Raw genomic sequence first — 25,410 nt, 5'->3', positions numbered from 1 at the left:
GATACTAGAAAAAAATCTAAAACTTTTGTCAAACATGAGAATATTTTTTTACGATAATTCCTTTTTTGGCGCTCATTTTCATCGGAAAATTGCTCTGCCATTTTTTCCTTCTTATATGATGTTAGAATATAATTTGGCGTAGTGGGTAAGAAAATCCAAAAAAATGCATACCCAAGTTTATGTATTTTAGAACTATAAAAAACTGAGAGTGGAAAATTTCTCAGCCTGATTTCTTTTAAAATATATACTAAGTAGTCACGTATATACTTAGTTAAATCCAAAATATCCAAAAGAACTGTCATCCCTTGTACACCCCGCTCCCTATACACTGCTCCCGATATGTTTAGTTTTGAATACGCTCGTTATTTTTTTGGATGTTTTTATAGTTGAATGGAAAGAAAACTGTGAACTTAATTCAATAAATAAAATGGATAGAGAAATTTTCCACAGCGAGTAAAAAGGCAATTTCTGAAAAAAAGTATAGTTACATGGTAATTTTTTTAGATTTTCAATTTGTATATATAAATCGGCAATAAAATGGCATTCCAGTGAAAACATTAGACTGAGCAATTTTCCGGTCCAAGCCACGCCAAAAAATTATATTTTGTTAATATTGGTATTTCTGCGGGGATTTTTTTTTTGATATTTCATATATTGTTGCAATACGTTACATGACCATGTCCGGAGAAGAAAGTATAACGGAGCAATTTTCCGTAAAAAGATATTAACGATTTAAGACTTTAGCTATTTACTTAAATACTATTATTATTATTCTTTGGAAATTTATACAATACTTTTTATTTATTGATACTTTATCATACTGTAAAGCTTTTTCTGGCTGAGGAATTACTGCGGGGTCCACTACCTTTATTTACTACACTAAAACTTGCATACGACCAAATCAGATAAAAAAGCGGCCAAGTGCGAGTCAGACTCGCCCATGAAGGGTTCCGTAGCAGCAAGTAACATAATAAAATTGCGGTTTACGATTTATGACGTATTAAAAAAAACTACTTACTAGATCTCGTTCAAACCAATTTTCGGTGGAAGTTTGCATGGTAATGTACCTACATCATATATATTTTTTTAGTTTTATCATTCTCTTAGTTTAGAAGTTACAGCTTTAATAGAAACCTCAATATCATTTTTGAAGACCTATCCATATACCCCACACGTATGGGTTTGATGAAAAAATTTTTTATGCGTTTCAGTTCTAAGTATGGGGAACCCCCAAAATTTATTGTTTTATTTTTCTATTTATGTCTGAAAATTTTAATGCGTTTCACAGAATACATCTACTTACCTAGTTTCAACAGTATAGTTCTTATAGTTTCGGATAAAAGTGGCTGTGACATACACAGACAGACAGACAGACAGACGGACAGACATGACGAATCCATAAGGGTTCCGATTTTTGCCATTTGGCTACGGAACCCTAAAAACATCCTTCGACGTGATTTTCTCAAAAGTCGGAATTACTTTCTCATAGGTTGATCACGTGACAAGTCAAGTTTATTTAAAATAATATATTTTTTATGTTTGTTTTTGCTTATTTAACCTGTTAACTGTACCAAATACCTATTTTAATTCATCTAAAATTCAATCCAAGCTAAACAATAAAGAAACATTATCAACACATTAATAATGCTCACTTAGTACAGATTGGATTCAGTGAAGCAAATTGCACAAGCAAAGATAAGTTGACTTTTCTTCTTCCAACAAGTATAAAATTTAAAAAAAGACCTGGGTTGAAAACTCGTTGGCGGTATAACTGAACATTCCTTTGCTATTAGCGATAAAAGTTCGGGGCTAGTTTGATCTCCGAATTCTTTGTTAGCTAGCCAACAGACACAGGTTAACAGAAATTTTGCAAACTGTTAACTTAAGGTTTATTTATAATTGGGGAAAGGAATTGATGAAATTTGATCATCAATTATCATCATACACTATGATTAATAAAACTTTTCTGCGTTACTTACCTATTGTTTTTCGTAAGCTGCGTGGTCATGATCACGAGATATTTTTGAATTTTTCGCAGCACTCTAAAAAAAAAATGCAGTTAGAACTTAATCACAATTGTTCATTAAAATTGTAAGATGATTTTAAAAACGCCTAATGTATCGCCTGTTTCTAGTCAGTCTAGACTGCAACATATGAAATGTTCTTTATAAGGCTGATAAGTACGGTCCGTGTCCCAACTTAAGTACCTACCCAAGTTGTTGTTGTGCCATGGCCTGCCACGCTCTTGAACAAGTTCGTTGTTCACGCAGGTCCTAATCCTAACATTCATTTGGCTATATTTACGCACAGAAAATAGGCCCCATCCTTTGGGAACTGCGAGCCCGCCTCAAAACATAGTTGGGAAACTGTAAATTATTCGGCTGTCGAGGGATCCCAAGAATAACAGAAGAACAGGTAGCGAGCGCGTAATCGATTGTTTCTCATAGACTCCACCTATGAGTGAATGGAAGCCACAATAACGTTCATTCCAGTATAAAATATGCCAATAACTATTGCATTGTAGTTGCTAGTCTAGTTATGCGATTATGATTATTACTTTCTAAATTATATTGTCTTTGTTTTCTGGATCTCTTTCCGGGTGACTCGGAAAACGCTACCTTAATGCTGAACCACTAATGCAATGGTCTTATAATAATATAGGAATAAGACTTACTTTCCCGAATGAAGGTTGAGGGAGGCGATGGCTGAGATACGCGTCATACTCGTGAACGGGTGCTGTTTGTGGAGACTGGTCTGTTAAGCTAACACGAGCTATTATACTTAGTAACTTTTATTAATTAATTACAGTGAGACGCCTCATTCTGTTCTCGTATGTTTCTTTTCTTTTAATGAATGTATTAATTATACAGGATATTGACTCTTGGAGACCCTATACATCTCTAAGGATAACTTGATAAACTATATAATCTTATAGTTCTGACACCTAGAGACATTTACACCTCTAAATATTATAGATTTTTTGTGTGTGTTTTTTTACCTGTATTTTGTATGTAATTCGACATTAAGAGACCATATACATCTCTTAGTAATTGTAATACGTTAGATTGAATTGTTAGTTTTAATTTATAAAATTGTTGATGTTATTATTTTTGCTTTTATGTAAATTCAATGTTGACGTGTAAAAGTGCCCTTGTGGCCTATTTGCTGAATAAATGTTGATATTTGATATTTGATATTTGATACTTACCTATACTTATATCAATGTTATTTATTCATATGAATTGGTGTAATAATCCACAAGAACCGAACGCACATTAGAAACATTGTTATTTATCATTATTAATTCGCTTAACAATCATCATCATGTTTTATTTATATTAGTAAGTTTGTTACTTTGTAAATTATATCTTAAACGGAAACTTATTTGGCTGTATAGCTTCATATCAAGTACAAACACGGATAGCCATATTCTAGTCTCAGTTTAATCATGGACTATAAACAATGTATACCTAATGAATCATAATCAGACGCGTACTACAGATATTAATTTTATCCTGGCATTTATATAGGTACGTTTAAAACACTATTTTACATTACATGACACTATGATGATTGATGGCACTAAGGATGGCACCCAAGACCTCCCAAGACCACCTAAAACGTAGTGGTTATATTCTCTTTGCCCAAGACACTTGTAGAAACATGCATCGTGCATGCACCTAGAATACACCTAGATAACACCTACAACCTAGAGTAAAAACTTGACATTTTTCAATGATAATAAAAACATGATAAAACCTATTTGTAGAGCAGAAGAAATAGCATTTTCTGTTCGTGGTTCAAACCATGTTCAAACAAATAAACAAATGTTCATAATCGTATCTACGTCAAAACTGACATTTGATGTCTGATGTCGCTGAACGCGAAAGACGGGGTCAGTAAAAATTTCTTTAAGGGCGGAATAAGCTACTAAGATGAGTTTTATGCTGCGGAGTGACCCCATGACGCAGTGCGACATGTTCCTACCGCCGGATGTTGCCTTTTTGGTACTTTCTAATCTCGGCGAAATGGAGTGCGTGCAGTTTACCGATGTAAGTACTTATCGACTACAAATGGGCCAGACACCCGCGATTTTACGTTATGCGCATTAACATTATGCATACTTAGTTATGCGTAATATATGTTATGCCAATTTGAATTAGGAGTATTACGTTATCCGAGTTAATATAGACCCGTATAATACATATAAGTCGCGCTGTGAAATACCATGCTTCAGAAAATAGTATTGTATATTGTATAGTTTACTGATACCGTATTTTCTATTGCAGTTGAATTCACAACTCAATGCTTTCCAGCGCACATACGTGCTAGAAATATGTCGTATAGCCGACATTGAGCGGAAACTGCGCTACATTAGTGACAGGATGCGAGATGATGATATTTACATACCAAAACTACACGACAATCCTCCTGCTCTAGAGCGTCATGAAACAAATGATTACGAGGTTTTTAAATGCATTCACTGCCAGCGCGAACTATAGTCTGTCAAGCAAAGTATGTCAGTAGTAATGTACAGCAAAGTGAAGTAAGGCAACACTCAAAGATGCAGTATTGCGCTAAAAAAGCAGCAATGTACATCGAACCAAGACATGTACCTAATTATTATAACCTCACATTTTACAAATATTTATGATCACCGGGCATGATTGTACATTGTAGGCACCTTGACTGTGCTTAAGTACCTGCACAAATAGAATAACTATTTAATATATCGGTGACAGCAGAAAGTTCTCTTGAAATAGCGACGATTTAGAATGCAAACAAACAAGATGACTGTCATTCACGAGCCACATTCCACAGATAAAACACAGGTGACACGCGATTTTGGAATTATCCGAACCAGTATTGCTAACCCGCGATTTTTCTAATTTGCCGCATTTGCTACTGACAAGATTTGCTTGACCAAGTATACGCGCTACGTTTGAAGGTTTACCGATGATTCAAAGTATTCCTAACCCAATTCCTGCTTTACAGACCACCATTGAAAAATGGGAAAGAGTTGTTGTAGAGATGACAACGAGCGTGACAACTTTGAATAAAACTTACGCAGAATTGACCGAATTGTATTACACGTTGTATAGCGTCTCGCTCATGATTGGCAATGCGGACCTGCAGACAGCTAACCTGGGGGCAATCAAACAAGCGGCGTGAGTCTTAATTTTTGTATAATTCAATGCATAAAGCAATACACCCAAGCAATTTATATATGTTTCTACTCGTCGAAATATATATAAATATATATATAAATCGACTCGACTGTAATGGTTGAATTAAGATTTTGTATAACAAGTTCTGATTGCGCACTTTTCATGTATGGATTCCCAATTCAACTTTGAATGAATTTGACCGGATCCCTTTGTTTGACATAATTAATAATTGTCAGATTATCGTTAGTCATAATTCTGAAACCGTTAACTTTTCAGGATATTCGGAAGGTTATCTTATAAACCCCTATAAAGCAAATTTCATCAAAATCGTTAGAGCCGTTCCGATTCCCGAAAAATATAAGTAGTAGGTGGAACATTTCTAGGGACTGAGCTGAAAGGATAGTGTTATCTAAGTGGTCTACAATCGAGTTATTAATGTTATTATAATAGTAAAGTTGGATTAAAAAGTAAAACTAAATCATTAAAATTAAATATATTTATATCAGTGACAACCCTACAAAGTTATTTACATTTTACATTGTCATATATTGATGTTACATATTTGCTATTCGAATTCTTTAACTTTTAAAATGTAGGTACTGAAATGCCAACCCTGGTGTGGTTTGATAAGAAAACCGGAGAAATGCGAGTTGGACTCGCCCACCGAGGGTTCCGTACTTTTTAGTATTAAGGTGCCCGCTGGTTGGCTTTAGCGGCAAGAGAAATATATCACATGTCATGAGAAATATATCACTATCACGGTTCATGAGATACAGCCCGACGGTGATAGACAGACAGCCAGACAGGAGGACAGTGGAGTCTTAGTAATAGGGTCCCGTTTTTACCTTTGGGTACGGAACCCTAATAAAAGAACCAGTATTTAACCAGTATTGTAACTATGTATTTGGTTTGGCACCGAATTCAAACGTTTCATCAGTTGCGAAAGCAAATAAAACGGGATAATAGCTATTTAACCTTATCTTTTTTTATCTCTACCTATCTTCACCTTACATTTATTTCCTGTGTGCAAGTGCAAGTGTAAGTTAAAGGAAATAAATAGATCTTAAAACTTAATACAACCGATTTGTTTTTTAAAAACCTTTTTTAACCTTTTCACCGCCACGTCAATGAAGTAATATAGTGTCATCACCGCCATGTCAAAAATTGCTCGTATACAAACCTGACCAAAACTATGACTTGATATCAAGTCGTGGCGTGTGGGGCACGAAATGTTCGGACTTCATATCAAGTCAATGGCGGCGAAAGGGTTATAACAGGCAACGTACAAAACGTAATTTTTTGGCGTCTATTTTAGTACAGGCGGCAAAGTAATCCATCACCACGCAGCTGACGAAGGCGCCCGGCTCACGGTGATCACCGGGCTTGTGCAACGCAAGCGCTCCTACTGCTTCCAGCTCATGCTGTGGCGGCTCTCGCACGGCTGCGCCTTCTACAAGCAGTCCGACGATGATCAAATATTTAAAGATCCCATGAATGTATGTCACGCCTTTTCCATTTCATTACTTGGGTGAATCAATTAATTCTTGTAACTTGCTGCCATAATTACGAGTACGCCTGTGGGGAAATATTTTAACTTTACCAAAAAAAAAACATTCTTGTGGCACCTAGAACCTTTCCATAATGGGCCATCTACTAAGTATGTTAATAGAACGTGACACAACATTTTTGTAACAAACTGTGCGACTAATGTCCCCTGGTCAAAACAAAAAAGTTTATCCACCCATTCGTCAATTACATAGTAATTTAATTCATTTTGCCCGCATCTTTTAAGTAGTCGTATCCTTATCAGACAAAAGCATAATAATATATCGTATGTAAAAAAAAAACATTAAAAAAATAAGAGCTTTACATACTAAAAAAGTATTTGCTTCATTTGATTTCTTAAAGTTTTATTTTCTTTTCTTTATTTTAGTGATTAAGAACAGCTTCCCCTATAAAAAACTCGGGTGTAATTTTTAGATCTGCCCGGATATGATGGTCGTTTTTGTCTACGTGATAGCGTGTTAAAACGGTATCCGTCACTTTCTAACCCGCGGTGTTAAGAAGTGACAGTTATTTTATCACGTGGATAAACGTGGATAAAGCCATCCATAATACGCCTGCTATTTTGATTATTTGCATGTAGTACTTAGTAGTAACCCTTTAACCATTTGACATTCCTGTCATTCGATTTCGAACCGTAATTCTTATAGTAGAGATGCGTTTTTGTTTTAATTATGATGGCAAGTATGTTGCCGCTACGGACTAAAGGGTTAATTTAAATTCGCTTACCATTTCACTGAATTAACAAAGAGATGCTTATGGTTTTTAGAATAGCGATGTCCGCAAGGTGGCCTTTCTATTAGTTACTCAAGGAGAGGAGCTCGGTGCCCGCATGAAGAAGGTGTGTGATGGGTTCCGGTGCGACCTGTACCCGCTGCCGCCCACTGCCTCGGAGAGGACAGCAGCTGAAATGATACTTAAAACGAAGATTAAAGATCTAGCTTTGGTAATTCGTAAATGCTTAACTTTGCCGCTTAACCCTTTAACCATTTGACATTCATTTGTAGTCATTCGATTTCGAACCGTAATTCTTGTAGTATAGATGCGTTTTTGTTTTAATTATGATGGCAAGTGTGTTGCCGCTACGGACTAAGGCCGATTTGCACTATTCCACTAACCCAGGGTAAAGCGGTTTTACCATGGTTACCAGTACAATTTGACACTGGGTTAACAGTTTAACCGCTTAACCCTGGGTTAGTGGAATGGTGCAAGTCGGCCTAAAGGGATAAATAGTTGGGGAAGGACTGGTAACCTACTGTACTGGCAGGATTAGGGGTATAAGTCGAGTTAATCATACAAATTCAAGTCACCACACATATTAAATTACTTTTGTCCAAGCATAGTACTATTTATCAATGATATCATAGTATAAACTATGACGCAGATATGGCGCCATCTATTCTTTGTGCTCTAAGTCTTGTACATGTACAGATGAAGTCCGTAGTTGTTTTCCATCGTATTTTCTCGGAATCGGTCGTATTTGTCATGCTACTTTAGTCAACCTCATTACTTTTTGTACTTAGACTGACTGAAATAGCAAAACACGTAGGTACGTACGTTTCCGTGAAAATACGAAGGAAAACAATTTTGCACCACATCTGTACAACAGTGTTTCTAGATATAGTTGTACATAACAACTTTTATTAAGTAGATACGTCTGTTGTAATATAAAAATTGTAGTACACCAACTATATTTTGAATTCAACCAACAACAATGTGTAGAAATCAAAATATACCAAAAGAACATTTAATTTTACCGTTATTTAATAAATTCTAGATTAATACATATTGAAATAAAATATTCTTTGAACAAGTTACAAAAATTACATTGCAAATGAAGTAGGAATCAAATTAAATTTGAAAAGCTACTATTAAAGATAAATTTTAATGGGATTTTGGGAAATCTACTATAATTAAAATTGTCAATTATGAATTTAGTATGAGATTTTGAGAAATCTACAATAATTAAAATTGTCAATTACGATTTTAGTATGATAGCGATGTCATCACTCATCAATTGTCCTTAAGGTTATTATTTTTGTTTTTAGGTTTTAAGTGAAACCAAATTTCACCGTTGCATGGTAATCCACACGATGGCCAAGTCTTATCCAACATATCTGCTGAGACTCAGAAAGGCAAAAGCTATATATCACGTTATGAATTTTTTTACCCTTGATATCACCAAGAATTGTTTGATTGGTCGATGTTGGATTCCAACCGCAGATTTGGCGAAAGTACAAACAGTATTGGATAAGACTACGGTAATAGTACTAATAGTATAATTATTATGGATTAAGTAGTTTGTATATATTGTAGATATGTAAGAGAAGGCGATAAAGGCGAATGACGTGAGCTTTTATTTACCTAAGTCAAGCGCAGCCTAAGCAGTTGAAATACTTATTCTACGATAACGATATAGAAATCTTTGTCTGGTGTATCAAGAAGTATTAATTGGTCATCGTCATTATTAGTAGCTTGGTACACGTCAAAGGCCGTCGGATCACTTTATTTTTTACAATGTGGTATTTACTAGGCAACTTTGTCAGTAGGAAAAGGCAGAAAATGATAAAATATGGAAAGTAGCTACGGGTAAATCTCCCATACAAATACAAATCCCATACAAATATTAAGGGTCGAAATCCCATACAAATAGGCTTAGAAAAGCTCCCCATTAAATAAGTATTACTATGTTTTTAGGAGAAATTGGCAACTTCTGTGCCTTGTTTCATGTCCAAACTCACAACTATTGAAACGCCCCCAACTTTCCATCGCACCAATCGATTTACATACGGCTTTCAAGCGCTTATTTCGGCTTACGGTGATTCCACTTACAGGGAATTAAATCCAGGTAATTAAAGATGTTACGTCACATCATGTCATCATTTTATAAAGATGCTATATTTGTACTCATAAACAAAAATATACATAATTATTCTGAATTATACTTAGGTAAATATTAGTGTGACTACTTAGAAACAAACAAAAATTAACAAATTTAATAAAAAAAAATGTACCACACCAACCTGGTTAGCACAGGAGTGGCGCGACAGTATCTCGCTCGCGAGATAGACTACCTGTACCTCTTAAATTAATACAGTTAGAAAGAAGTGGATAGGCTATCTCGCTGGCGATATACTCTCACGCCCCTCCTGTGCTAGGCCTACAGCTTGGAAAGGCTCTTTCTCTCACACACGCAGGATTTTGAACATACTTATACCTACTCCACACTTGTAACACAAAATGTATTTTTTTATTAACATTCCATAATAACTTTAGTAAAACACTGTCATTTTATTAATTAGTAACTAAAATGTTGTTATAAAATGTATTTATCATAACTTTTCATTCATTTGTTTCCATAGTTACTTAAGTTTTTTTACTGCTGATCTAAAGCTTTTCACCAGCGAGTTCCAGTCATAATATATATTTATATATTTGGCGTCATTACATTTATGTTTACAGGCCTATACACAATAATAACTTTCCCGTTTCTCTTCTCATTGATGTTTGGCGACATGGGTCACGGAGCGATCATGCTCGCTGCTGCTGTGTGGATGCTTGTCAATGAAAAAAAATTTATGGCAGAAAGGTCTGACAGCGAGATATGGAATATCTTTTTTGGCGGTAAGATGTGTTTATATTCAATATATTAAAGTTAAATCAAGATAAGTCTGCAACAATTTTTTTTACGTAATAAATTCATGCAAGTTTGACGTTTAAAATAACACTTGCACTGCGTGCCATCAAAATCGTTGCAGTCTTAATCTTGGTCTAACTCTAGTGAACTATAATTGTAATTACTTAAGCTGCATCAAAAAAAATATAAACAAACTTTTCAGGTCGATACATAATGCTGCTGATGAGTTGTTTCAGCATTTACGCTGGCTTTGTATATAACGACTGTTTCTCAAAAGCCTTCACAATATTTCCTTCCGGTTGGAAAGTCAAACAGTCTCTGGCCGAATTGACTAAACAAGAGACTTTCCTTTTGGAACCAGGAGACCATACTCACGCTTACTACTTTGGAAAGGATCCATTTTGGGAAGTAAATACATTATAATATGTAACTGTAAATAACCAGAAGTTTTCTAAGCATAATGGTGTATAGTAACAGCACCAGTCATGGGACATTTAAGAGGGAATTTGGAGTATTTGTGATATTTCCCTAATGCATGTGAATGGTCTACCGCTTAGCGTATTGAAAGATGAAAGTCCTACCCGTCTTTCATGTTTCAGGCGTGTTGTATCAAAGATACTGCAATGAGTTTCCACATAATTAACAAATTAAAACTATGCTATTTTTCTCCAGTCATGGACACCAAAGCTCCAGTAATGGGCCCCCCAGTAATGGACACTGCTCTATCAGTATAAAATATTGAAATAGGTCATCAGATCTGGTCCATGTTATCATAATATTGCATTATCATCCGATTTGCATATTTAATTACGAATACAAAATTTCAACTCAATCGGAAAACGGGAAAGTGGCTCAAACTCGGCTACCAAGATTTGACCCACACTAAAAAACGATATTAATTTATCCGAAGTCCGAGCATACCTCCTGGTTGACATATTTCGTAACTACATTTTACTTCTGTATTGTTTAAACATGAAATGATGGCATGGCAAGCATCATTATGTAAATTGCCCATTATAGGAGGTATGCAGTTTTACAGCTCCTATAATGGGATTGGGCCAAATATCACTATTTTTTTTACATCTGTGGAGTCACAACATAGTATGTTGTATACCTTATCTCATGGTAAATGCAATTAACAAAACACATTCTAGTTTTCATCAAGTATTAATTAATTAAAATTTAATAAATTTACTCACCTCTCTTAGCGAAGTTGTTAAGAATTCGTAGTGGTATTTTTTTTCAGTGACACGACAACTTTTGGGTTGACGCCAATTTCTTAAAAAACAACCAAATTTAATAAAAATTCAAACTGAAACAGCTCTAGGACTCTTATTTATGATAATATACAGGCAGTGTTTATAAACTACTTTTAGACACTTATTTTACAGGATTTGTGGTTTTTTGTCCCATTACTGGTTCCACGCCCATCATAGGGTACACTACTATACAGCGCGATGTATCAGCAAATCAGCGAATCAATTTGTGCTACCTAATATATGTATGTTGGTAGTATGGATAATGCTTTGTCATGTGAACTGAGTTCAACAATGTTTTTTTATTATGTACTTATTAAATTTTTAGAATTTAACACACGTAAAGCTGGTTAAATCGCCAATAACATTCGGTTTATTCAAATGTAGGTACATACAATCGAGCTCTTTCTTAGGATACCCTTGACATAAAGTAACTAGTTCTATTTGGGCATATTCTATAGTTAATAAAAATAAAGTAAAAGATAACACTTTCAATGTGTCTGGGTTAGTGTTGTTCATGAACGTTCCAAATTTCAAATCGATAGTTTAAGTAGTTCTCGAGATATTTAGTGAGTCACACCAAGGTTTCCATTTGTGACTACTATTTTTAAATTTCCCTGTAAAACCATTAGGTGATTTTTTTTTAAAGTTTTTAATAAACCCGCACTCGTTGGTACAGAAAGAATGTTTAAGGTCTAAAGAAACCTCGAACGCACTTTGTATACCTACCTATATATTTTGTTCACACAGTGCGGGTAGAGGTTTATTTACGTCTCAAGAAAGTTATGTACCTTAAAGCCGCATTGAGGCACTAGTTCCCAAGAGCGAGTAAGGGCTAAGCTATCGACTATTTTGTTGCTCAAGAAACAAACAAAAGATAGAGATTGCGTGTCGGTAAAAGAGAAAGATATATTAATAGTCGATCGATGGCTGTTCATACTGCCGCGCCGGCGAGGACTTTCTTTACACTCTTTACTCGCAGCAATTAGAATGTCAAACTCTCATAGCAGGGGGCCGATTTTTGAATTTCGATCGTTCGATTTCGTCACTCGAAAATTGGTGTAAAACGGCGAAATGCTAGTATTTGAAATACGAGCGATAGAACTTGGGAATCTAGTGGTATTGAACACTCGTTTTCAATTCTATTAGTAAAATTTAAATGCCTAGTAGTGGAGATATTATTAACCGAAATACACGAAATCGAGCGGTCGAATTTCAAAAATCGGGCCCCAGGGCGAGTAATCGCCTGTCGCATTCGAATAGTCGCCTTATAGCCGAGCGACAAAATTATCAGAACTACACTGCCTTCTCCCTGCTCGCCAACTCGTTTCAAGTTTCTATCTCTAATCGCTTCTCGCTCATCGTTCTTGGTGGGAACAGTGCCTGAAGTGGCTGAAGTGGGCGACGCGGAAGTCGACCGCTTGACATTAGTGCGACCGTAGTTGCGTGTACCTACGTGTTATTAAAGTTTATAATTTTACGTTTTCAGTTGGCGAAGAACAAGATCCTGTTCGAAAACTCGCTAAAAATGAAACTCTCTATAATTATAGGAGTTACACATATGATATTTGGCTTGTCTATGAGTTTATTTAATTTTGTGTAAGTTGTAGCGATATGACATGCTCACTAACAACCGACATTTATGTTTGTCTAAATAAATAGTCTCCGCGATTCTGACGGCTCGATTCGGAAAATGAAATAGATCTCTACTAGACCTCAACAAGTTGCGATATGGATAATTTAAAGATATTTGTAAGATAGATATGTCAAATTTGACGTTTCCGCGATTCTGGAGGTCCTCTTGAACGATTTCGACAAGTTATGACTTAGATATCCAAGTCACATCTAGTCGATATCTAATGTAAATCTAGTTGATCTCTATATCGTTTCTAGATCTTGTGATTATCTCGTTTCCCGAATACGCGTGTCAGTCGATATAACCCAAAAGATGTTATTGTTTCAAAGAAGTAAATGGGGCACATTTTTCTGAATACGCCCATACAGAACATGACCACAGGGACTGTTCTATGTGATGTTAGTCGACGCTCAGGTTAAATAGAGTTGGCATTGTCATAGTTTTACAAAATAATATTTTCTGTGTTCCAGGTTTTTCAAACAGTATAGATATAAAATTTATCTGCAATTTATACCTCAAATACTGTTTCTACTCTGCATATTCTTTTGGCTGGTCATTTTAATCTTTTTCAAATGGTTCAAATATGGCGGTGCATCTCGTAAGTAACTAAATAACTTCTGCTTAGTTCTGTAATATTATATCAACAAGTACCAAATTAAAATACGATCAACCAAACACAAATACCTACATGTGTTTGGGTATTTTTTAATTGATCTAGTATCATAAAATTCATAAATGTCGGAAAGAAAAGTACCGTCAGCGATAAAAGCTTGATGTACCAAAAAATGTTTTTTTTTTTGCCGAAAACTTTTTCATATTACTTTGTAAGCTTTTTCTGTAATGTGTGATCGTTAAGATGGCGGGTAGACTTTAGCGAACATCAACGAAATATGGGTCGTCCCATTCGTTTTTCGTCAAGTTCTTAAATTAGTCCAATTCTGCTTTCGTCACTCATTCTACATTGAAAGCCACCGACGAATATAGAATGAGTGACGAAAGCAGAATAGGACTAATTTAAGAACTTGACGAAAAATGAATGGGATGACCCAAGACGATACCGAAATATTTATAAACATATTGTGCCGTCTGTGTACCTCAGTGTACCTTCAATAAAATCCAGGGTACCTCTCCCAAAAACGAGCTAGGTACTTAAAAAATGTACACCCGCCAGCACCATTTCAACATACTGACTTCAGAATGACGGGTAGACCATTCTTATATTATATTCTATAGCTTGTTAGGGAGAGGTATACTGATTTCTAATAAAGGTATATGTAGAGTCCTTCAGTGATGGAACATCACTGATTGACAGCTGTCACTTTGACAGCCAGAGATAGATTGCATCAGAAATGGAAACAGCGTTAAAGATCTAGTTAAATCTGATTATATGTGAAAGTTGATAAATAAAGACAACTGTGGTTTTAAATATCAAGCGTTTTTAATTGGGAATCTGTACAACAATTTTGGCGACGAGAATGTTACGGTGTGTCGGTGATTAAAGCGGATGCAAAATACATAACCTATCATCGCACGCACTTTCAAGGCACGCGGTTAATAATGTTTCAAGATTATGCAGCAGGGTCATCGGGGCCAAAATTTGACCCGTATGAAGAGGCTAGTACACTGCCGGAAAGATGGCGATTATGGAAAAGAAATTTCCAATACTATATAGAAAGCCAAGTCGGGTTGAACGATAAACAAAAGGTAGCAAGATTACTACACCAAGCAGGGACAGAGGTCCAAGAAATATACGAAAACATAAAAGACGAACAGGTCGACGGCACTACAGACTACGAAAAATGTATAAAAAGACTAAACTCGTATTTTGAACCAGACGTAAATATTAATTATGAACGACAGAAGTTTCGTAATATTAAAAAGGAAGAAGAAGAAACGATGGAGCAATTTATAGTGAAGTTAAGAAAACAAGCTATATTTTGCGACTTTCAGGAAAAAGAAGATGCTATAAAAGATCAAGTTATTGAGAAATGTACTGACATAACCCTAAAACTCAAGTTTTTAAAAAAAGGAAAGGACCTGACACTTAATAAAATCATGGAAATATCTAGACTCTATGAGATGGAAAAGGTGGTTAGCAACCAAAATATAAAGAAAGAAGAAAAGGACAAAGAACAAGATAGTGTTAATCGGATCAGCAATGTGGAATGTTATCGGTGTGGACGGAGAGGACATTTTGCTAAAAGTGCAGAGTGCAATGCAGCAAATGAGATATGTAACAAATGTGGGTTAAAAGGTCATTTTGCTAAGTGCTGCAAAACAAAAATAAAGAAAGACATAAAGAAAAAGAAGAAGATGGTTAAATATGTAATTGAATCCTGTTCAGAGGATTCGGACAGTTCAGATGATGAAGGTGACAATAAAAGTGTGTCAAAAAGTGTAAATTCAGTGTTTGCAGTGATAAATTCTAAGGACAATAAGTTCGAGATCATAGTAGGTGATCATGTAAGTTCGCCTTTTATTATAGATTCTGGTGCACCAATAAATATTATAGACAAACACATGTTCAAAAAGTTTTTGAGATCAGGGTTGCATTGCGAACTCTTTGATAAAGCAAATGAAATATACTACGCCTATGGAGGCCAAGAGATCCAAAGGTCAGGATTTTTTAAAACAGTATTGTACTCTCCCGACAGTAAAATTAAAGTAGATGCAGAGATTCTTGTTTTTAATGGATGTGGGCCATCTCTGTTAAGTAGGAAAACTTCAATACAGCTGGGGTTGCTGAGAGTGGGCCCGGAGGTCAACTATGTTAATAATATTCTAAATGGCAATGATGTTTTGAGGCAATATCCTAACATTTTCAACGGAATAGGGAAGCTTAAAGACTTCAAATTGTCAATACCTATTGATCGTAATGTAAAGTTGGTAGCTCAAAATATTAGAAGACAACCTTTCCATAATAGGGAAATTGAGAAAGACCTGATTAGAGAGTTAGTAGACAATGACATTATAGAGGCAGTAACTGGACCTACTCCCTGTGTCTCTCCTTCGCACATGGTAAGAAAAAAAGAAGAAGGTCAGTATAGACTGGTTATTGACATGAGAAAAGCGAACGAAGCGGTATTGAGGGAGCGTGTTCCTTTACCGACATTTGAGGATCTATTGGCGGATCTTAATGGATGTAAATTCTTTTCTATACTGGACCTCAAGGCAGGGTACCACCAACTGGAGCTTGAGGAGGAATCAAAAAAGATAACGGTGTTCAGCTGCAGCCTTGGTCTGTTTAGATACAAGCGTCTGTTTTTTGGAATTAGATGTGCATCCGAAATGTTTCAAAGAGTAATTGCACATCTCTTACAGGATATAGAGGGTGTTGCCAATAGCCAAGACGATATTCGTGTAGGTGGGCGAACAAGAGAAGAACATGATGCCCGACTCCACCAAGTGCTTAGACGACTTAGCGATAGTGGTTTAACTCTGAATGAAAAGAAATGCTCATTTGGTGTCACTGAAATTAACTTCTTAGGACATCACATTTCTGCTGAAGGAATAAGACCGACTGAGACAAATCAACAAGTTGTACAGGATTTCAGAGAACCGCAAAATAAAGCAGAAGTAAGGAGCTTTTTGGGCCTTGTTAACTTCTCTGCTAGATTTATTCCCAACTTTAGCACAATTACTGGACCATTACGAGAACTTACCAAAAAGGACTCTGACTTTACTTGGAACAAAGAACATGAAAATGCTTTTGCAAAACTGAAAACACTTATATCATCGGCTCCTGCACTGGGCTTTTATGATAAAGATGCTGAAACAATTTTAGTGACTGATGCTAGTCCCATAGGCGTAGCTGCAGTACTAATTCAAAATCAGAGAATAAAAAGTGAGAAACAGCCAATTATAATAAAATATATAAGCAAGGCTCTGTCTCCAACTGAACAAAGATATTCACAAACTGAGAAAGAAGCCCTCGCCATCGTATGGGCTTGTGAAACCTTATACATGTATCTGATAGGTAAAGACTTCAAAATTATATCAGATCATAAGCCGTTGGAGATAATTTACTCTACAAATTCAAAGCCAAGTGCCCGTATACAGCGTTGGGTGTTAAGACTCCAACCGTTTACATTCAAAGTCATATATAAGCCTGGGAAGAGCAATATTGCAGATGCACCTTCAAGGCTGATTAACACCAGCAGCAAATCTCCAGCGCCAAGTACAGAAGATGAAGAAGATAGACTGGTACTGGCATTAGCTGAAACTTCCATAAAAGCTGTTACTATAGAAAAAGTAAGAGAAGCCACTCTACATGATGAAGAGTTGATGCAGCTAAAGGATGCCATAGAAAGAGATATTTGGACCAAAGAACTGAGAGCATACGAACTAATAAAGGCAGAGCTATGTACAATGGATGACGTTATTCTCAGAGGTACTAGACTAGTCATACCCAAACAATTGGTACCACCAATACTGGAAATAGGGCATGAAGGACATCTTGCTACTAATTCTATGAAAGCTAAACTACGGTGCAAGGTATGGTGGAAAGGCATGGATGGCGATATAGAATACTGGTGTGACACATGTGAAGGTTGCCGCTTGGTAGGACGAGGAGCTCCACCAGAACCTATAATGCCCACAGAATTACCTACTAAAGTGTGGCAACTAGTTGGAATTGATTATCTTGGGCCACTGCCCTCGGGGCATTACCTTCTATGCATTGTGGATTACTACAGTAGATACTTGGAAGTGGAAATATTAAACCAACAAACAGCTGAAGTAACAATACAGACTTTAGAAAAAATTATATATCGGGAAGGAATAATGGATGAAATAGTCTGTGATAATGGTCCTGCTTTCATAGACCAAAGGTTCAAGGAATTCCTTGATATCAATGGAATTCGGCTAAGGCATACTACCCCGTTGTGGCCCCAAGCCAACGGAGAAATTGAAAGACAGAATAAAAATATCTTGAGAAGACTGCGAATTGCACAGGGATTAAAACAAAACTGGAAAAGAGAGCTGCTCATTTATCTCTCTGCTTACCGGTCAACTCCACACAGCACCACCGGACTTCCTCCTGGAAATGTTTTTCGGGGAAGGAGCATAAGAACTAAATTACCGGAAATAGTACAAAATAATTGCCTTGGAGATGAAGCAATGCGTGACATGGACAGATTAAAAAAAGACAAATTCAAGCAATATGCTGACAAAAGAAGACATGTAAAAGAGTCTGAAATTCACCCTGGAGATAAAGTCTTGGTCAAACAAAGAAAGGAGAACAAATTAAGTACTACATTTTCTCCAAGTGAACACACAGTTATATGGAAAAGTGGAAATTCGGTAGCAGCTCAATCACCAGAAGGAAAAATAGTCAGAAGGAACTCTTCACAATTTAAACCTATAAAGGATAGAGACCTTAGCAGATTTGGCATAGACAAAACATAATCAGAATCTACAGAAAGAAAAATAGATAAGAAGAAAGAGGATCTGGACATAACGGACACTATACCAGATAAGAAAAATAAAAGCTTACCAGACATGACAAATGACACAGACATTGTTACTGACTCTAATACTAGTACTGTACCGAAGCGACAGAGACAGGCACCTGTTAAATATCGAGACTTTGTCCTTAGTCTCATCTTAGAATGTATGAACAAATAAAGTGTACAATCTATAACCACCCGTAGGACGTGCTGATAAACTCAGCATGTGTTGAGATGTAATACCTCAATGATGCCAAGGGTAATTAAACTGTATTTTAATTGCTTTCAATTTGTGTTATAATGTCTTTCATATATATGATAGAACATACTTGTTTGTTTAGTAATATGTTCCAATTCTTTTGGTTATTATGTTGTAACCGCATCTAAATTTATACTATGTGTGTATCTCTTAAATGTGTTATTACTTCTTTTAGAATTCTTTTGTTTTATTAAGAAAGAAAGAGATTGTAGAGTCCTTCAGTGATGGAACATCACTGATTGACAGCTGTCACTTTGACAGCCAGAGATAGATTGCATCAGAAATGGAAACAGCGTTAAAGATCTAGTTAAATCTGATTATATGTGAAAGTTGATAAATAAAGACAACTGTGGTTTTAAATATCAAGCGTTTTTAATTGGGAATCTGTACAGTATACAAAATAAATAATTACATTTTGCGTGAAACTTAGAAGATTTAATGGGTCCACCCACCAACCTAACATCAGGTCAGTGAGATCCGCCATCCTGATGCTCACTAAAATGTGTAATTATTGTTAAAGCCCCCAGTGTAAAGGAATCGCAAGGCTGTGCTCCGTTGGTCCTCATCCTATTCATCGACATGGTCCTGCTGTCGACGTCGGAGCCCGTCGCGCCGGAGTGCGACGCCTATATGTTCAGTGGACAGAAAACCGTACAGCAGGTCCTGCTGGCTGTGGCCGTCCTCTCTGTACCTATCATGTTGTTCGGCCCGCCTTGCTATGCTGCGCAGGCTGCAAAAAAGAAAAGAAAGGCTCTAATGGTATAACCTAAAATCTAATAGAGCTGAAAGCTCTTCGACCTTAAGTAAAAGTTGAACATGCCTAAAATGAGGCACACATTTTTGCTTTTTTTGTCATGGATAGTATAGTTTTTTTTATACTTAAATTCTCATCCCTATAACACGAGGAATCAATGATACTATAGTAGTTCATCCTATAATTCGTTATCGTGATAACGAACTTTAAACAATGACATGGCGAATTCGCTTTGCACGAATTGCCTTGTAAATTTGGACTAGGCTAAGGACGCATGTTATATTATTAATACAGGGTGATTCAGGAGACATGAGCAGGACTAACACTGCGCATTTCGTAAATTATAAGCAACTGTTTCGTATCAGTATTAGTGAGATTAACGTTAATTTTCTAGTCGTGTTGAAAAAAAAAGTTAAAATTTATTTACGACATGCATGGTCACCCTACAATTAGAATACTAAACTACCGATATTCTGTGTCAAATTGAATGTCATCAGTGTCATCACGGTCTGGTTAATTTTGATAACTCGTATCTCACTCAAGTTTGACAGTTTATTTTGTTCGTAATCATAACGCTGTCATTACGGTTAAAGAATAGAATAGAATAGAATAGAATGTTTTTATTCGTGACAAAACTTATAGATAAAACAACAGGTAATACTATCATGGTCACGAAATGGTCCCGACTCACCCGAGTGAGATACGAGTTTTCAAAAGTAACAAAACCGTGATGACATTGAATTTGACACAGAATATCGGTAGTTTAGTATTCTAATTGTAGGGTAACCATGCATGTCGTAAATAAATTAATAACTTTTTTTTTCAACACGACTAGAAAATTAACGTTAACCTCGCTAATACTGATACGAAACAGTTGCTTATACATAATTTAAGAAATGCGCAGTGTTAGTCCTGCTCACGTCTCCTGAATCACCCTGTATATTTCGCAAATAGATGATGATGATGAGACCTTTAATTTATTTACATTTGAAATCTTAAGATCTCAATTTTTGGCGTCTCTAACCTTTATGTAGTATCATACATAATTGGAATTAATTTGTTATTTCAGAGAAAAATACCTAGCGAGGCGGACGATCCAGAGGCATATGCGGTGTGGAAGCATGAAATGGCGCACGCGTCTGAGAGTTTTGGTGATCTCATGATACATCAGGGCGTGGAAACCATCGAGTTCGTTCTTAGCACGATCTCGCACACTGCGTCGTACCTACGGCTGTGGGCGCTGTCGTTAGCACATGCACGTTAGTATGAGAAGATGATGAGGCGACCGAGTCCTCCTTTTTAGTAGTCAATTAGAAATGAAAATAAAGTTTCCAACAAGGAATTGACTCAGCTAATAGATTTCACACTTCTAAACCATCTGGCAATTATTATTTAAAAAACTATTAAAATGTTCTTCCATTTGGCTTTATTGTACCTAGTCTGGTAGTCAATTTAATAGGCGTGAATTGATTTTTATTTAGCATTGTGTTTTAAATTGATTTCAATCACTTTCTGACCACAAGTGGACAAAACAAAGACTGTCCAGTGGTTTATTGACGTCCGAAATATGTCTAATTCACATTTTTTGTATTTCAGAATTATCGGAAATGCTTTGGGTGATGATATTTTCAAAAATGGCTCTTTCTGATCATACTTTCCTGGGAGCACTTAAAATTGTAGTCGTTTTTATAATTTGGGGGTCGTTTACACTCAACATCCTTGTGCTAATGGAGGGTTTGTCTGCGTTCCTACACACGCTGCGTCTGCATTGGTGAGTCAACTGTACAGTCAGTTAAATATAAATTATAGTGTACCGATATATCAATTTCGCAGCCATGACGTCACTATCTATATAATGCTTTTGCTTACTGTACTGCTCCACGATGTTGTTATGCTCCGTGTCAGTACCACCTAATCTTACCTCACGAGGTTCGTTGTAAACCTTATTTTATGATGGGCCAGCATCTTCTGCGCAGTATCAGCATAAGTATTTTTTTATGTAGGCATTTAAATGCTTAAGATGGTACTGTCATGGAGCACGACACCACTAACATACTTAATGATCCACGAGTATGTTTATGAACCTAATTAGGATAAAACAAAGTGCCTGTATATATATAAATCAATATTAGGGAACAATATCCCACAGAACAGAGCTCGAAACTAAGCAAAGCTATTTAGCTAAGGACTCGAAGTAGGCAACTTTATCTATACTTAGATTTTATAATAGAGAACTAGTTTTCCGAAACGCCTTGGTGCAAACAAGTGTTAAATAATTGTTCAAAATTAGATTTCAAGGACTAATTTTTAATTTTACTAAACGATGCATGCGTGACACAAACTCAACAGTGGGTTCTGGCGCTAGACAGCCGCTGCCGGCTGTTCCATTATTTTCTTTAGTCGTAGGAAATCATTTCCACTACTTACTTTCCAACAACGGCCTCCTAGCCTAGTCGGTAGTGACCTTGCCTACAAAGCAGGTCCCGGGCTTGAACCCAGGTAAAGGCATTTATTTGTGTGTTCATCACAAATATTTGTTCCCGAGTTATGGATGCTTTCTATGTATATAAGCATTTATGTGTGTATTATATAGGTATTAATCCAGTAAATTTGTCGAATTTTGTAACCTGGCTATTTTGCGTCAAATCCGGTAGTTCTGATTTTTTGCAGGCTTGTTTATGATGTTGGCCCAATGAATAATCCAAGTTTGTGACTTCGAGCGCCGAACGCAACTTTGTCAAAAATCGAATAAACCGCAATTTTTTTTACATTTGGGCGATTATAACCCTAAAGTACTAGTTTTTGGTAGTAACTTCTTAGGGCGTTTTTAAAGTAGACTAAATTTGCTACGATAAGACACTAGAATTGTCTTTGTACATCTAATATTTTCCGCCAAAAAAAAACATTAATTCTTAGCTATAATATAAGGGTTAGGTAGGTAATTTATATGGAATTCATCACCGCCACGTTCTACAAAATATTTATTTTCAATAAAATATTTTTTTTTTTCGAAATAGGCACTCATACATTTTTTATGGGATATAAATATTTTGTAGAACGTGGCGGTGATGAATTCCATATAAATTACCTACCTAACCCTTATATTATAGCTAAGAACTGATGTAAAATTATAAAATTTTGAAAGGCTTTATCTCGGAAAATATTAGATGTACAGAGACAATTCTAGTGTCTTATTGCAGCAAATTTAGTCTACTTTAAAAACGCCCTAGGAAGTTACTATCAAAACTAGTACTTTAGGGTTATAATCGCCCAAATCTAAAAAAAATTGCGGTTTATTCGATTTTTGACAAAGTTGCGTTCGGCGCTCGAGGTCACAAACTTGGATTATTCATTGGGCCAACATCATAAACAAGCCTGCAAAAAATCAGAACTACCGGATTTGACGCAAACACAAAATGTATAATTTTACTGTATTATATCATGATATAGATATCAAGACCAAATTGAGAGCCCCCCTTAAAAAATTATATCAAAAATCTCGCTGGCTCCACTTCTTAAATCCATCCTTGGGTCCTAAGGACCAATCCTGCCAAAGGAAATCTCTTGTTCATGCAACGCCGTGGTTGACCTTTTTATGCTCTGAGCACACTCAACTATAGTTCCTATAATACAAATCATAATCCGTCGATCTCATGTAGATATTTTATTTTATATAAACTTTGATGCACAAAGAAAAATGTACAAATGGCTGACTTAATGCCAAAAGGCATCCTCTACTAGTCAACTATTAGGTCAAACAGAGACATAAGTTCATGTTGGTGCAGGAGGGATTCATAAATTGTATAATAAATTTATGTATTTAATAGCGACCCTACCCCGGCTTCGCAAGGGTTAAAAATTATTATTATTGATAGGTGAAGACCGCATGAAAATCCGCAAACACACAAACACAACAGACAGACGCGGCGCGGGTTTTCGGCTCGATTCGGGAAATGAATTAGAGATTCACTAGATATGAAATGGTAAAGATACGAGTATGTGACGTTCCACGGAAGCTCCAATATTATTGCCGCGCTATGCAACGTAAGCGCCAGCCACAATAAGGTAACCTTTTCCGTGGAAAGTCACATATCTTCACTATTTCATATCTAGTGAATCTCTAATTCATTTTCCTAATAGCGGCGCCAGCCGCCACAAGGTACCTTTTGCAGTGGAACGTCACATATCTTTACTATTTCATATCTATCTCATTTCCCGAATCGAGCCGATAAGCGCCACCGCCATAAGGTACCTTTACCGTGGTACCTACGTTACATAATCTTTACTATATCGTATCTAGTTAATCCCTAAGGGCCACTTGCACCATTCTACTAATCCAGGGTTAACCGGTTAAACCTGGAGTTGCCATGGTTACCAGTTCAATTTGACATTAGGTTAACGGTTTAACCGCTTAACTCTGGGTTTGTGGGTAGGTGCAATTGGGCCTAATTCATTTCCCGAATCGCGCCGTTTGTTTTATAAGGTGTAGTGATTTGTAGCATCACTATACATACACATGTACTCATAACACTTGTGTTTCAGGGTGGAGTTTATGAGCAAGTTTTTCATGGGCACTGGTATTATGTTCAAGCCGTTTTCGTTCGATGCATTATTTTCCGACACTGTTAAGGATAAAACTGAAGTGTGCCCTGCTGTACATACACATGTACTCATAACACTTGTGTTTCAGGGTGGAGTTTATGAGCAAGTTTTTCATGGGCACTGGTATTATGTTCAAGCCGTTTTCGTTCGATGCATTATTTTCCGACACTGTTAAGGATAAAACTGAAGTGTGCCCTGCTGCCAAGACGTTTGAATACTAGGTGTAGCTACAAATTATTAGCGGTTGAACCTAGTTTTAATTGAATAGAAATTATTTTACTTTAATAAATGTAGTCATTTATCTTTTGTTTTTAATTTTAGTCATATTCAGATTCAGACATATAGTTTGTCAAAGAACTGTCTCATCTCAAATAGTCGACAGAGAATCTTTGTCTTACACTAGCTACTAGCACTCAAAAGAAAAGAATGAGTATAGTTTTCTTGTTCTTATTTACTGACAAATTTGGTTTGACACTCATATTGCACTGAGAGCGATTCCTGTACAAAGTACCTACTTAAAATTTAATAATCTTCAACAGATTACCTAAAATAATTATCATTCATTCTTTTTTAGTCATTGCATTGTTTGTATTCTGATTTCGCAAGTTGAATGTCTGAGTCCTGTTTAATTCTTTTAATAAATAGCCCAAATTAATCAAGTTACCATGAAAAGAAAAGTACGGCGCTTTCATTTCACAAAAAAAACTTGAACAAATTAAAAATGTACAATAAGAAAACCGTCAATTTATGTGATTTTTTTTATTTTAAAGACTAGTAGTGTTGGTGGGAACTCGCGTTCTTTGAGTCTGAATTTGAAGAACTTTGAAGAACATGTTTTTAGAAGACTATGCGCTTAAAACGCTTTGTCTTAAGTTCCGAGTAGGGTCTTTTGTAGAGTCTTTTTTAAGAGCAACTTAAATGGACTCGAGCGTCCGAAATGTCCGAATAAAGACTCCATGAACAATTTTATAGGTTGTTTCTAAATAAATAATACTATGCCACTAGAGGATTAAATGCAGCATTGCTATCTGTTTTTGAAGAGTGAGAGGCTCAATATAAGTTCCAAAGCTCCAACTGACCTGTTTCTA

At 36.1% G+C, this 25,410-nt stretch overlaps 1 protein-coding gene across 1 annotated transcript; it reads left to right on the top strand.

Moving 5' to 3' along the window:
- The first annotated feature begins 3,901 nt into the window (after nucleotides 1–3,901).
- Nucleotides 3,902–25,179, top strand: LOC134679102 (V-type proton ATPase 116 kDa subunit a 1-like). The gene is made up of 16 exons (XM_063537946.1): nucleotides 3,902–4,052; nucleotides 4,290–4,466; nucleotides 4,996–5,168; nucleotides 6,484–6,664; nucleotides 7,501–7,677; nucleotides 8,780–8,992; nucleotides 9,429–9,579; nucleotides 10,194–10,355; nucleotides 10,571–10,776; nucleotides 13,093–13,223; nucleotides 13,731–13,858; nucleotides 19,487–19,725; nucleotides 20,790–20,979; nucleotides 21,317–21,491; nucleotides 24,263–24,374; nucleotides 25,093–25,179. The coding sequence occupies exons 1-16, from the start codon at nucleotides 3,936–3,938 to the stop codon at nucleotides 25,177–25,179; spliced, it is 2,619 nt and encodes an 872-aa protein (XP_063394016.1). The 5' UTR covers nucleotides 3,902–3,935.
- The last annotated feature ends 231 nt before the right edge of the window (nucleotides 25,180–25,410 follow it).

This window comes from Cydia fagiglandana, chromosome Z (genome assembly GCF_963556715.1).
Source record: "Cydia fagiglandana chromosome Z, ilCydFagi1.1, whole genome shotgun sequence".
NCBI lineage: Eukaryota > Metazoa > Arthropoda > Insecta > Lepidoptera > Tortricidae > Cydia > Cydia fagiglandana.
Note: the sequence above shows the minus strand (reverse complement) of the source record. Positions and strands in the feature narration are given on the sequence as shown.

What these genes read in the sequence shown, in the direction of transcription:
- LOC134679102 (XM_063537946.1), top strand. Translation starts at nt 3,936, where the DNA reads ATGAGTTTTATGCTGCGGAGTGACCCCATGACGCAGTGCGACATGTTC. An exon ending in TATTTAAAGATCCCATGAAT is followed by an intron (nt 6,665 to 7,500) that starts GTATGTCACGCC and finishes TATGGTTTTTAG; the next exon opens with AATAGCGATGTCCGCAAGGT. An exon ending in AAACTGAAGTGTGCCCTGCT is followed by an intron (nt 24,375 to 25,092) that starts GTACATACACAT and finishes TTTATTTTAAAG; the next exon opens with ACTAGTAGTGTTGGTGGGAA.